At 47.8% G+C, this 12,329-nt stretch overlaps 1 protein-coding gene and 1 long non-coding RNA gene across 10 annotated transcripts in view; one reads left to right on the forward strand and one right to left on the reverse strand.

Moving 5' to 3' along the window:
- The window catches only part of PALM2AKAP2 (PALM2 and AKAP2 fusion), a 457,899-nt gene that overhangs the window by 330,285 nt on the left and 115,285 nt on the right, over nucleotides 1-12,329 (reverse strand). For 7 of the 8 annotated variants that reach the window (XM_072727724.1, XM_072727717.1, XM_072727723.1 and 4 more), the window contains exon 2: nucleotides 1,139-1,184. The exons of the other annotated variant lie outside the window; for it this stretch is intronic. In XM_072727724.1, coding sequence (XP_072583825.1) covers nucleotides 1,139-1,184 — 46 coding nt within the window. The remainder of the gene's footprint in view (nucleotides 1-1,138; nucleotides 1,185-12,329) is intronic. 8 annotated transcript variants of the gene reach the window in all.
- On the forward strand, nucleotides 472-3,610 carry LOC140594549 (uncharacterized). Of its 2 annotated transcripts, XR_011995421.1 has the most exons (3): nucleotides 472-601; nucleotides 1,979-2,218; nucleotides 2,317-3,610. It is a non-coding gene; the product is annotated as an uncharacterized lncRNA (long non-coding RNA). The 2 variants fall into 2 exon arrangements; XR_011995420.1 differs by lacking the exon at nucleotides 472-601 and having other exon boundaries at nucleotides 1,559-2,218.

Raw genomic sequence — 12,329 nt, forward strand, 5'->3', positions numbered from 1 at the left:
CCCAAGACATTTAAAATTTGAAGACATTGATAAAGAGGGTCTCGGTGCCACGGGAACCATACCAAATGCTTCTTTTAAAAAGAAGGGCCCGTATGCACTTTCCCTACGAAGAATCTGTCCAAAGGATTCTGAAAACACTTTAATAGGCTTTGCTTCCAAAACATGACACACTACTCCTCCGACAAATTTATATGTGTTTCCAGAGAACTCCTGGACCATAAAAAAAAAAAAAAAAAAAGTGCTTAGGTAGAAGAACGTCTGGAGATTCTTTTATGCCAATATGTTAACAGACCTTCTCTTTTAATTGTTATTATTTCATACAGCAGCAGTAATCATTCCCTCATCTGCAAAGGAAATATATAATCCAGCTGCGGTGGCTCCAGTAAAAATACCACATCTGTAGATCATTGGCAACACTGTGGCAAGATTGCTCAAACCTACAGAGGCCCAGAAAGTTCTCTCTTTTACCCGAGATGCACAAGGGTACACTTTTCTCCAAGTGCGCGCGTGAACTTTGCCAAACCCGGTTGCTCCTCTGTACGCTGCAAACAGGTTTCAGATCGTCCAGCCCGGGGAGAGGGATGCTCTGCTGGAATATTAGGTGCGCCCAGGGCCAGGCGGGTGGAAGAAGTGCCCGGGGCCCCTCCGGGGTGAAGGCTCGTGCCAAACCCCCAATGCAGCAGGGGGAGATGAAGACCCCGGGTTTCAGGGAGCAGGGTGGACGGCGCGGGAAAGCTGGGTCCCCGCTTAGGGGACGGAAGGGTGGCAGCCCCTGCTCCCTCCCGTGGGTGCAGCCAGGGTGCAGCCAGGGCAGCCCGGACCGCGGGGGGACGATCGCCCCGGAACCGCCCCCACCCCCACCCCCACCCCCACCCAAAGCCCAGTAGCAAGCATCTCCTTTCCAAGCCGGTCTTCACACCCAAGTCCGCAGCCCGCAGCGCGCCCCGGGGGCTTCCACCCACAGCCCGTCGCGTAAGAAAAAGCAGCGCAGCTGAGCCTCGGCGACTTCGGTGCCCGCAGGGACCCATGCACGCCCTGCGGCTGCTTGCGCTGGAATGTCCAGGGCCCCCGAAACCCCCCGGGGTCCCCTTCCCTCCCAGACAATAGAGCAAGAAAATAAAATTGGAAGCGGACTTACTGCTATGGCTTGCAGCCTTTCCTTGTGCAACTCCGCCTCTGCCATCCTGGAGAAAGGCACCCGGGGACGGGGGTGGAAAAGAAAGAAAAACAAAACACACGCTGGAGTCAGCCAGGGAGACGGAGGGCGCCCCGGGGAGGGGTGGGGTGGGGTGGGGTGGGGTGGGGGCCGCCCCGGGGGGCCGCTCGCTGCGGGGGGCGGGCGGAGCTGCGCGCACGGCCGGCTCGCGCGGCTCAGCTCCGGGCCCCGCGCGCCCCGCCGCCGACTGCAGCTCCGGGCCGGCGGCCGCGCCAGGCGGGGACGGGGGACGTGGGCCGCGGGCGGCCGCCGGGAGGGCGCGCCCGCCCCCGCCCCCGCCCCCGCCCCGCGCCGCTCCTCCGCCCTGACGTCTCGGCGCCTCGCTCCGCCCCCGGGCTGGGGGGACCCGCGGCTGCCGCCCCCCACCCCCACCCCACCCCCGGCGGGGAGCGCGCGGCGGGCGGGCACCGGGGGCGCACCAAGGGCCCCGCGGGGGCACCGGGCGGGGAAGGGCGGCCTCGCGCGCGGGCCTGGGGGGCAGCGCAGGGCACCCCGGTGTGCGGCCAAGCGCTGGGCTCCGGGGGCGCGCCCTTGGAGCCTCCGCGCAGGCCAGCAGGGACTCGCAGGCCACGCGCCTCCCCACTCTGACCTCAGTCTCCCCATCCGAGAAATGGAGCGAGCTATAATGTAGAAGGGTGCTTGGCAAGGGGCCATCTGTCCCTATCCCCATCCCGTGCCCCCCCCTCCCCACCGAGTCTTCCCTACAGGCCCCGAGAGGAGAAGCAGGACCTGGGCACCAGAACGCTCCACCTGTTCTTTCAGGGCAACCGAAGTGCATCTTCCGTGAGCGGCGCCGGGCTGGGCTGCATGTGGGAGCGGGGAAGGCCCAGTCCGGGAGGAAATAGATGCTACATGCGAACAAGAGACCTCTGAACCTGCAGCGGGGACTTGCTGGAGCTCGTCGTAAGGAAACTCGGCTCCATAAAATGCCGTGATAACAACCTAACCTCTTCAGACCCTTGATGATTCTATGAACGCAGGACTCGAAAGGCATTTTAAAAGGTATGCACACCAGATTTCCCCCAAATCACCTCTTTCCTGGGCAAATTCTTGCAATGCGACTAAATTGCCTTTTTAAATTTTTTTTTTTTTTATGATAGTCACGGAGAGAGAGAGAGAGAGAAAGGCAGAGACACAGGCAGAGGGAGAAGCAGGCTCCATGCACCGGGAGCCCGACGTGGGATTCGATCCCGGGTCTCCAGGATCGCGCCCTGGGCCAAAGGCAGGCGCTAAACCGCTGCACCACCCAGGGATCCCTAAATTGCCTTTTTAACAGAGGTTTTACCTGTCACTTGGTGAGCGATTACTACTCTGCCCGAAGACCGAAGTAGTCACCAAAACCTGATTGATTGTTTTCTCTTCCTTTTCATAAGAGGGGTGTGGGTGGAGCTATTTGTGTCATAAATCCAAGCCAATGCCAGATTGGACATCCCACTCCAATACATCCAGAACTCCTACTTTCTGGCCAAGATCTATCCCTTTCTTCACACACTCCATTTTCTCCTCACTTCCGGCACCAGTCCCCACAGGTCAAGTTCTTACCAGGGTGTTTGCTCACAAATAAACCAAGCTGTTCTTGCTTCAGCGGAGTGACTGTGTACCCAACAACAGGAGAGAATAACAAGATGGGAAAAGTGAGACCCATGAGTTTGAGAGCCTCAGCCAGAGTCATAAAGCTGAGATTTAAACTCAGAGCAGACTCTTCCAGAGCCCATGCTCTTCCACCCCTCAGCACCAGGCTCGGCCACTGAGAGAGAGGTAGGGCAGGCCCCTGTAATTAAAAGTAATGAACAGGAAATGGCCTTCCCTTGCCACAGCTATATCGACATTAAAAAGGAATAGAGGAGCACAACAATGTAAATGGACTTAATGTCACCAAGCTGTACACTTAAAAGTTGTGTAAATGGTCAATTTTATGCCGTGTATATTTTACCACACACACACACAAAAAAAAAGTTTTTCAAAGGAGTCATGAGAAGGGGTGGGAGAAGAGCCTGGGCACCCATTGGAAATGACCAGTTGGAAAACTGTGAATCGCAGGAAAGAGGAATCAGGATTTGGGACACATTTTTGAGCGTCATCTATTTTGAGATGATAGCTTAAGACATGAGAATGGCCAGAGTGAGAAAAAAAAAAAGAGCAAGAAGAGGAGAAAGCCCAGCAAAGGAGTCTGAGAAAGTGTCAGCTGACAAATAGAAGGAAATATCAGGAGGGATATTGTATCAAAAGCCACAATAGGAGGAAAGGGGTTTTCGAAAGGGTCAGATGCTTCTGAGAGATCAAGAAGGATGCAGACTAAGAAGGGGTCATTGGCTTGAGCAGTCAGGAAGCTAGAGTGGCACTGGGAGACCCGTGTGTGTGTGTGTGTGTGTGTGTGTGTGTGTGTGTGTGTGTGTGAGTGTGTGAGTGTGAGTGTGTGTGTGTAAAGTCAGGCTGGAAGTGATTACAGGGAGTTGAGAATGAATGAAAGGTGGAGGGAAAGCCTTCATGAGTATAGACCACTCCTTTGGATGCAAAAGACCAAGGTGGTTGGTGGAATGGGAAGGTGGTTTATGGGAAGCAGGGTCAAATTGAAGAGTCGTTAGGTCAGATAAGACTTGAAATGTTTCCGGAATGAAGAGAATTTTGGCATCAGGGAAGTGAGGCCAAAGACACAGTCAAAGGGGAGATAAGTATTAAGTCTCAGATTAGACCATGGACTGGTAGCCAATTTAGCCTTGGAAAGAAGGAGAAATTAAGCAGGGCAGGAGGATGGAATGGGTAGAGATAAGGAATTTTGAGTTGAAGGACAGAAAAGTTGAGTGAGTGTACATCAGGTAGGTTTATTTTCCCATTTAGGGATCATTGGTTGAGATGAATGGGGTGGGGGTGAAGGACTTCAGAAAAACAGAAATAGTTTGTAGAGAGGCTGTGGAAAATTGCAAAAATTAAGACATGGTTCCCACCCAGAAGTCTGCATCAAAATTGCCTGGAGTACATTTCCCTGAACATGTACAGAAACAAATTCCGATGGGGTGAGGTAGGGGTTAGGGACGTTGTATTGTACTGCGTTTACTAGGAGTAGACAAAAGACTCATGACCAATTGTGTGTACTTCCTCAGTGGTTTTTAACCACCTGAGACCCATGATACACAGGGGTTGTGGGTCTAGTCAGTGTCGAGGACTGCCAAGGCAGATATGGCAAAAAGTCAAAGGGAAGAAGAGATTCAGAATGCTGGGGTTTGTCCAGGTGGAAGTGGAGCAGTTTCTTTCATATTTTTTGGTTGCCTAATTTGTGAACCCCTTTCCATCTCTGGGGAATTCCCATTTTACAAGCCATAGTGACAGAGCCACCTCTTACCGTAGAAGCTGGGAAATGCCAGACACTTGCTTCCCCAGATTCCCTAGAAGCTACAATATGGTGTGCAATCTGGGCTCAGTCAGGCATGAGCACCTGCCAAGGATCTTGAAGACACGGCATCTGAAAATTCTTTCAGGCTGGCAGCTCACCTTTGGTCCTGCCCATGGTCCAAGCCTCCTTCTCTAGCCTTCTCAGCTCTTCTGCGAATACACCTTCAATTCATGCCTTCTCCGCTCCTATCAACTAGAATCTTTCTGTTGCTTGTGACCAAGAACACTAAGGAAACAGGAAGGCTTGTGAAATGAATGGGTGATGCTTGGCCACAGCAGAGGTAAAACATTTTCTTCTCTTGCAGCACTCCTCCCTTCAAATGAAGGGAATTTAGCATTTGAAAATTATTGAATCCATTACAAACACAGACATATGTAACACATATTATGCCATTTCTTTCATAAACTTTTATTGTGTAGCTATCCATCGCTAGACTTTAGGCTCTGGCTTGGTAGTACAAAGAATGCATAGTCTAGTGCTAATATTGGTGACTTTTTGCCCTCCACACATTTAAAATCTAGAAAGATCCATTACAATGGTGCATAATGTGTGTAACAAACCACTAGTTCTTGCTGGGACATTAAATTGTGTTGTATAAGCACCAGCCGCACTGTTTAATGGTTTTTCGGATGGATGCTGCATTGCAAAGCATTACATGGAGAGAATACCAAATGCTGGATTTGCAAAATAGACGTTTTATTAATAAAAGATTCAGAGTCTATTCTAGAGCATGAGTCTTTTGGGAACCACAGATGACCATAGCCCACTCCCCTGTGGGGGCAACAGGAGCTCTGTAAACTGAGAGGGAAATGACTTGCCAAGACCCCTTGAGTGAAAAGTCTTGTTAAGCAGCAGTCTAGGAGTGTGAAATTTCAGAGTAACTTGAAGCTTTCTCTTGACAAAAGTAATTTTAAAAGGAATGCCTGGGGCCTCCAAAATGTTTGTATTCGTAGGAGCTCTGTTTTGCCTTTTAGGGTCTTTTAGAATAAGTGGTCATTCAAAACATATGTGATGGCTCTGCACAGAATCAAAAGGAGGGGAACAGTGGTTGGAAGCTTTTGGCTCCTTTGGTTGTGAACAATTTGGGAAAGTTGATGGGATTTCAAGTATGCGCTGTGTTTCCCTAGAGGATTCAAATGAAAGATCCATCTAGAGAGTCTCCATGGGGCAAAAAAGACAAGTTAGTAGACAGGACCAGCTAAGATTAGGCTGGATGTCACTTAAGGCATCTATTAACTAGGCTCCCTACATAGTAGATTCAAAAGGAGCAGCTGGAAATCTATCCAGAAACGACTATTAGCATTTCAGTTTGAGGGCTTCCTTTTCTCTTGGTTGGCTTTGGCAATGTCAGCGACTGATGATGTGCGTCGTGAGGGGAAATGGGGGTGTTTGGGGAGAGTATACGGGCATTAGAGCGGGGTTATTGGGGATCACTTTACATTTGCTTTGCTTGATATGCACATGTCGGTTCATAATAATCTTGTTACTGATAAAAATTTCGGGAAGTGTGATTAGGAAGTGGTAGGCGGGCGTGACACACAAAAAAGGCATGAGCTCTATGGACAAGAGTGACTCCCAGCCCTGAGACTCACCCACTGTACCACGTTTGGTCTACACATTCCTCATCTTTAAATGGGGGAGAATAACTCCAATCTTATGGGGATATTGTGAGAAATCAGGATATCAAGTATAAAATGCTCACAGTAGCTGCTCCAGAAATGGAAGGTCCTAATTGTTGCTTCACTAAAAATGTCATAAACCATACCAAGTGAGTGACTTGATTTTATCCACCCTTTTATGTAGGTGTTTTGGTGTTTTTTTTTTTTTTTCAGAGGAAGAGAATGAACTATCATTATTCTTAAAATTCCTCACATTAGTAGCTACTTCTTCTTTCTCGTCTTTTAAAAGGGAGGATCATGCTCTGGGTCATTTATTGTCTAGAAATTTCATCACCAGACTCTTTTTTTAATGATTCTTCGACACCTACAGTCTTATCTTTTGGAGTGAGTCAATTTAATAATTATATATAAGAAGGAATGAGAAGGGAATGCTTAAGAAGAGGTGGATGAAGTTCTAGGAAAAGACGGAAAGCATGCTTGATTTTGGAATGTTTAGAGAGCTACATACCTACGTATTAAATATGCTCCTTGGCGGAGTTGATTCTAGGTGTGGGTATGAATTAGCTACAAAGTGAAAAAGTCTTTGGGGAGGCCAGCCTGGTTATGTAATGCCAGTAGACACAATTGGGTCATTGGCTTCTCAGGGAGCTTAGGGGCCAGTCTAGTTTGCCTTAGTACAATGACCACGATGTGCCCTGTCAGCGTGGAATCAATCCCTGTTTGCAGTGGGGCCATCGACACTTTCATTGTTAGCCATGATTCGATAATGCCGTACACATTCTGCAAGTCAGCACTGCTGACAGGAGAGAGAGATGTCCTGTGGGGTTGGCAGTGAAGGGACAATGGCCTCTCAGTCCTGTGTGCCCTCCTGGTTGGAGAATGGGTAATGAAATTGGGAAAGCTCTGCTTCAGCTCCTACCATCTTTGGATGCTGAGCCCTCCTGATCCCCTTTGGAATGTCTGGGGTCTTAATCCCATGTGCCCAGCCCTTGGCCACCAGACACTAGCAAATGTTCCCTAAACGTAACTCTACCAGATGGGGCCTCCTGGACACACTACCTTCCCCAAAAGCAGCTCGAGGTAGAGTGGAAAGAGCATATGACCAAGTGTCAACTTAGGTCCTAATCCTAACTTTGCCACTTACCATGTAAACCTCAAACAAGTCACTTCACTGCTCTGAGCTGAGGCTTTCTGTTTGTAAACTGGGAATAGAGATAGCTAACTACCTCACAAGGTGCTTGTGAGGATTGAAGGAGCTCACGAATGAGAAAGGTTTCTGAGAACTATGAATGCTCTGGAAGCGTGAAGGTCAACATTGAGATGGCTGACTTCAAAGTTATGGACGTAAGGACAGAATGGTCAGCGGGGAAATGTCTGCAGGTCTGCACAGCACTCTGTAGCGGCCACAGTCTCAGCCCATTGGGAGAAAAGACTCTGCTACGACATAAGACAAAAGAGTTTCTGCTGGGCCCCTAAGACAATCTGATCCATAAATGAAAATGACCACCAACACCAAGGGCTCTCATTGACTTCTAGATGTTCCTCAAACACTCAGGTGATTTCTGCTTTCTCCCGTCTGAAGACAAACAGCCCCACCTTCTGATCTACATATTTACTTAGTTTAACTAAACTCAGAAAAGGGTGCAGGGCTCTGAGAATAGGATGGGAAAAAAGCAGAGAGAAGCCAGAATGAAGGAAACAGAAAAACGTGGATCTCCTGTGCCAATTGTGTATGTGTCAAGCCCATATTTGAAAGCTACTTGATCTGTGTTTACACGAATGTGTTCTCCTTTCTGCATTCATTCAGAGCTAAATTTATCCCACTAGAGGGGAAGGCATACTTGGGGGGGGGTGGAGGTGGTAAAAGAGCCGACACAGAGGCGTCTGCCTGACTGGGAGCCAGGAGCACTGGGGGAGCTCCAGCAGAGGGAAGATCGCCCCTCTGGAGGCTCCAAGGATGGAGTCCCTAGTGACTTGACAAAGGGACATGTTTTCATTAGAGCAGATGCGCCCTTCATTGCTGAGAAGGGTGTGAGCACCAACAAGACTTCAGAACTTGTATGTCAGAAAAAAGCAGCTCTCTGACTCCCAGGAGCTTCCAGTTCTGGCCCAGCCCTTCAGGGAGTGGACACTCAGCAGCTCTCCAGGCCTCCCCAGTGTCTGTGTCCCCCCCAGCCCCAGGAAAAGTAGCGGGAGGCTGGCAGGGCCACTTCTCATGCAAAGTTGAGCTTGCCTTCCATTGTGGTGTCATTCTAGTTATTTGGCTTTTCTGGGACAGCTTTCTTGGGGTGGGGGTTAGAGGAGAGGGAGGATGTTGCATTCGTGAGCTGTGTGGCATTAAGAGCTGTGCACCCATAACTGATGTAAGATTGTTTTGCCCCTGCTGGGACTCAGCAGCCTCTTGTCTGTCCTTTATAATTTCTCCCCTTGCCACTCAACCGCTACCTCTAGTCCTCTAATTCCTTACCTAAGTCAAGCCCTTGCTAGGCCATCCGTTGCAAGTGGACGAGTCATTGCAATTGAGATAGGTTTTCCTATGACTAGAGAGTTCTCTGCTAGAAGTGAAGATTTCCCTATAGGGCAGGCAATCAGCTTCCATCTGGGACTCGGTCCCGTTCATCTGTGGAAACTTCCCTTTGTTAGGATGGGGGAGGGGAGACTCCTCCGATTCTGGGATGGGTCTCCTTTATCTGAGACTCAGCTAAGTCACCCCAGCATCTTGTCAAAGCTTTACCCTGTGTATAGCCTCTCCTACCCTCTACTCCTCCCCGGAGAACTTGACACCTTCTTCATCTGTTTGTCCCACTCCAAATTTGGTGCTTTCTCATACCATATGCTATGTCTGGAATGTAGCCTCCCCCTCACTTTTCTAACTGTCCTCTTGTGAGCTCCACAGAGTTCCAGAAATCCCAGCCCCTCAGGGTATGCCTGGCAGTCCCTTTGGGAAGGAAAATTGGTTATCCCTTCCAATTCCTAACATAGCGTGATGTACACATTGATTGCTTGACTTGTCACTCTTTCAGTTCGCTTTGGAAATAAATAAATAAATAAATAAATAAATAAAAAATAAAATCATGAAGTCAGACCCTGAAAGAGACCGTAGCTTAATCAGCATCACTCAGGCCACCATGATGGTTGCTTGGATGTAACAAAGCGACTTAAGTTGAGAGGAAGCATGGGTTGGACAAACCCGGCCTTAAATCCCAATTTTACCACATAATGACCTTGAGAAATTTATTTGACATGTTTGAGCTTACATTACTTTATCTGTAGAACGGGAAAGATAATATTATCCACTTTATGAGATTATTGTGACAATCAAATGAGGTAATATATCCTAAGCTCCTGGCATACTGTAGGTGGTCAGTGAAAACTCTTTTATTATTATTATGAGCATAATCTTATTTATTCATTGATACCTGTATCACTCTGGATGTGTTTTCCATAGATGTGCCTGTGTTTGAGTGAAGGCTCCTGAGTTGCTTGTCTGGCCCAGCACCAGGCACTATGGACTGCAGATGTGTGTCCTCCCAAAATTCAGATGTGGAAACCCTAATCTCCATTGTGATGGAGATGGAGCCTTTGGGAAGTAATAAGGCCATGACAGTAGAGGCCTCATGATGGGATTAGTGCCCTTAGAAGAGGAGACACTAGAGAGTTTGCTTTCCTCTCTCCACCGTTTGAGAACACAGCGAGAAGAGAGTAAACCAAGGAGAGGTTCTCAGTAGGAACCCAATCTATCTGCACCCTGATCTTGGACTTCAGCCTCCAGAACCATCAGGAAAAACGGTTTGTTGTTTAAGCACCCTATATATGGTAACTTGTTATAGCAGCTCACAGCCGACTAAGATGCCGGGTATGCCTACATGGCCCTTCGGACTGGAGCAGCTTGTGAATGCTCTAGACACTAGAGCTTGCTAGCCAAGGTCTTTTGATGCTGGGCAAACTTTTTTTGTGACATTTTGGCTTTGCCAAATTCTGCACATATCATGAGAGACTGAAGGAGATGGAAGTGCAAAGTGTTCTAAAGTGATTTATGTTACCACCTTGAACAATGATTCTAGGTTCTACAGGAGGGCAGATCAGAGAATCCTTTTGGGAATCTGGTAGGAGCCACGAACTGTCTTCTCAGGGGAATGTTATGTGCATACAACATTTTGTAAACAATTTCTGAGCTTTGGGAAAACTTTTCAATTCTTCCATGGATACTTTGAGAAGTACCAATGGACATCTGGTTTAAAAAAAAAAAAAATATCTTCTCTGGAACCTAGAATATCAGAAAAATTGAGAAAGCAGATTTATCTCCAAGATCCAGGAAGCTCACCCGGGTTATTAACTCAAGAGTGACAAAGGTCTGGTAACTCTGCTCAGCTTCCCCATCCCCCTGACCCGGACCACAGCTGCCCAAGCTACCTTCTAGTAGCCGCCTTCCTTTGTTCCAACTCACAGCTCTTGGCAGAGAAAAGGGGCCAGCGAGCCCCCTCCCCACACCTGAGCTACCTGTACTGTCTCTTTCCCAATCCACAGCTTTCTCTGACCAATGCCTACCCAGCCTTTAGGCCTAGAGAGCTCTTCAATTGTTCTCCCCAGAAAAGATCTATCTCGCATCTGTATAGAGTAGGTAACCTTTCAATCTATTCTTGCCTCCCACAATTAGCTTGAAACTGCTTTCTATCCTAGGTAGAAACGACAAAAACAAAACAAAAATAGGTATCAGGACCCTGCGTCGGAAAAGAATAATAAAATGATTTGTCCACATCACTCCTCAAATAGCATTAGGTTCCACCTCATTAGGCACCATTAGGAATAACTTGCAATATTCAAAATCCACTTTCCAAGGCTGGCTCCACTTTCCTGCCGCCACCACTGCTGAGTGAAGTCATTTGACTTCCAGTTTGGAACTTCCAGCAAGAATTCAAGCTTGAACCAAAACCACTGGGTTCTCCAACTTCCAAGGAAAACAGTCCGTCGCTGAATTAAAGACACTGTTAGGTTGGATGGAGCCAAAACAAATGGAGCGGCCTTTTCCTTAATAAGGGGGAAGCAGCCTTTCCAAGGTGGTGAGGCAAGCAACAATTGAGTGTCAGATTTCAAACCCCAGCACCCTGGAAAGCCAAGCAAATGGTACTGTCTTTTAGGATGACTTCAGAGCAGCCTGAGGTTTGCCCTCTGAACAAGTGAGGGCCTAAACTTCATAGTCCCATCATTTGAAAAACACTGTGACGGCCCTGGTCTGTAGAGGAAACCTTTATTTGGTAAGACTATGACCACTGTTGGGGGGAAAAAAAATGGGCGAAGATACACTTTTGTCATTTTACTCTAACCCGGTATAAACCAGTATTTTCCTGAGTTATAAGAAAGCCGAAACAAATTGATTTAAGTGAAAAGCTGAAAGTTTCCAAATGTCTTTCTAAGTCAAAGAAAGGTTTAGAATTGAGTACTGGAGAGAATAGTTTGAACTGAAGGGTAAAAGTCTGGTTTTCTTTGAAATTTAATAAACATTTACACGATACTTATTCTGTCCCCGGATCCCTTCTAAGTGTTTTGCAAACATAAATCGATGCAATCCTCATAACAGCCCTACTAGGGCTGCACTATTACTATACCCGCTTTACAGACAAGGACACTAAGACACAGAGAGCTTCCTCCAGTCACACAGCCTTTAGGTGGCAAATAGTAATAATATCAGGTAATACGCTTGTGCTGCTGGAAGCTTACACCTGCGTGGGGCTATTTCGGTGTTGGGAGGATTTAACTGTATTATAAATAAGATGCAATTGAAAGAGATAAAAGTGATTTCTTTCCTTTTGAGATCCTTGGAATATCATCCTCTGAAAGAGGTAAGATGTCAGATAACAACCATAAAAAGGGCAATCAACTAAGCAAATTTCTTCCACCGCACCTTTCTTTATTTTTCTACCCCTCCCTCCCTTGCCTGCCTGCCTTCTTTCTTTCCTTCCTTCCTTGTTCCTTCCTTGTTCCTCTCTCCTTCCTTCTTCTTCTTTCCTTCCTTCATTCCTTCCTTTTCCTTCTCTCCTTCCTTCCTTCTCCCTTCTCTCCTTCCTTCCTTCCTTCCTTCCTTGTATTGAGCATGCACTTCTCA

This window comes from Vulpes vulpes, chromosome 12 (assembly GCF_048418805.1).
Source record: "Vulpes vulpes isolate BD-2025 chromosome 12, VulVul3, whole genome shotgun sequence".
Lineage (NCBI taxonomy): Eukaryota > Metazoa > Chordata > Mammalia > Carnivora > Canidae > Vulpes > Vulpes vulpes.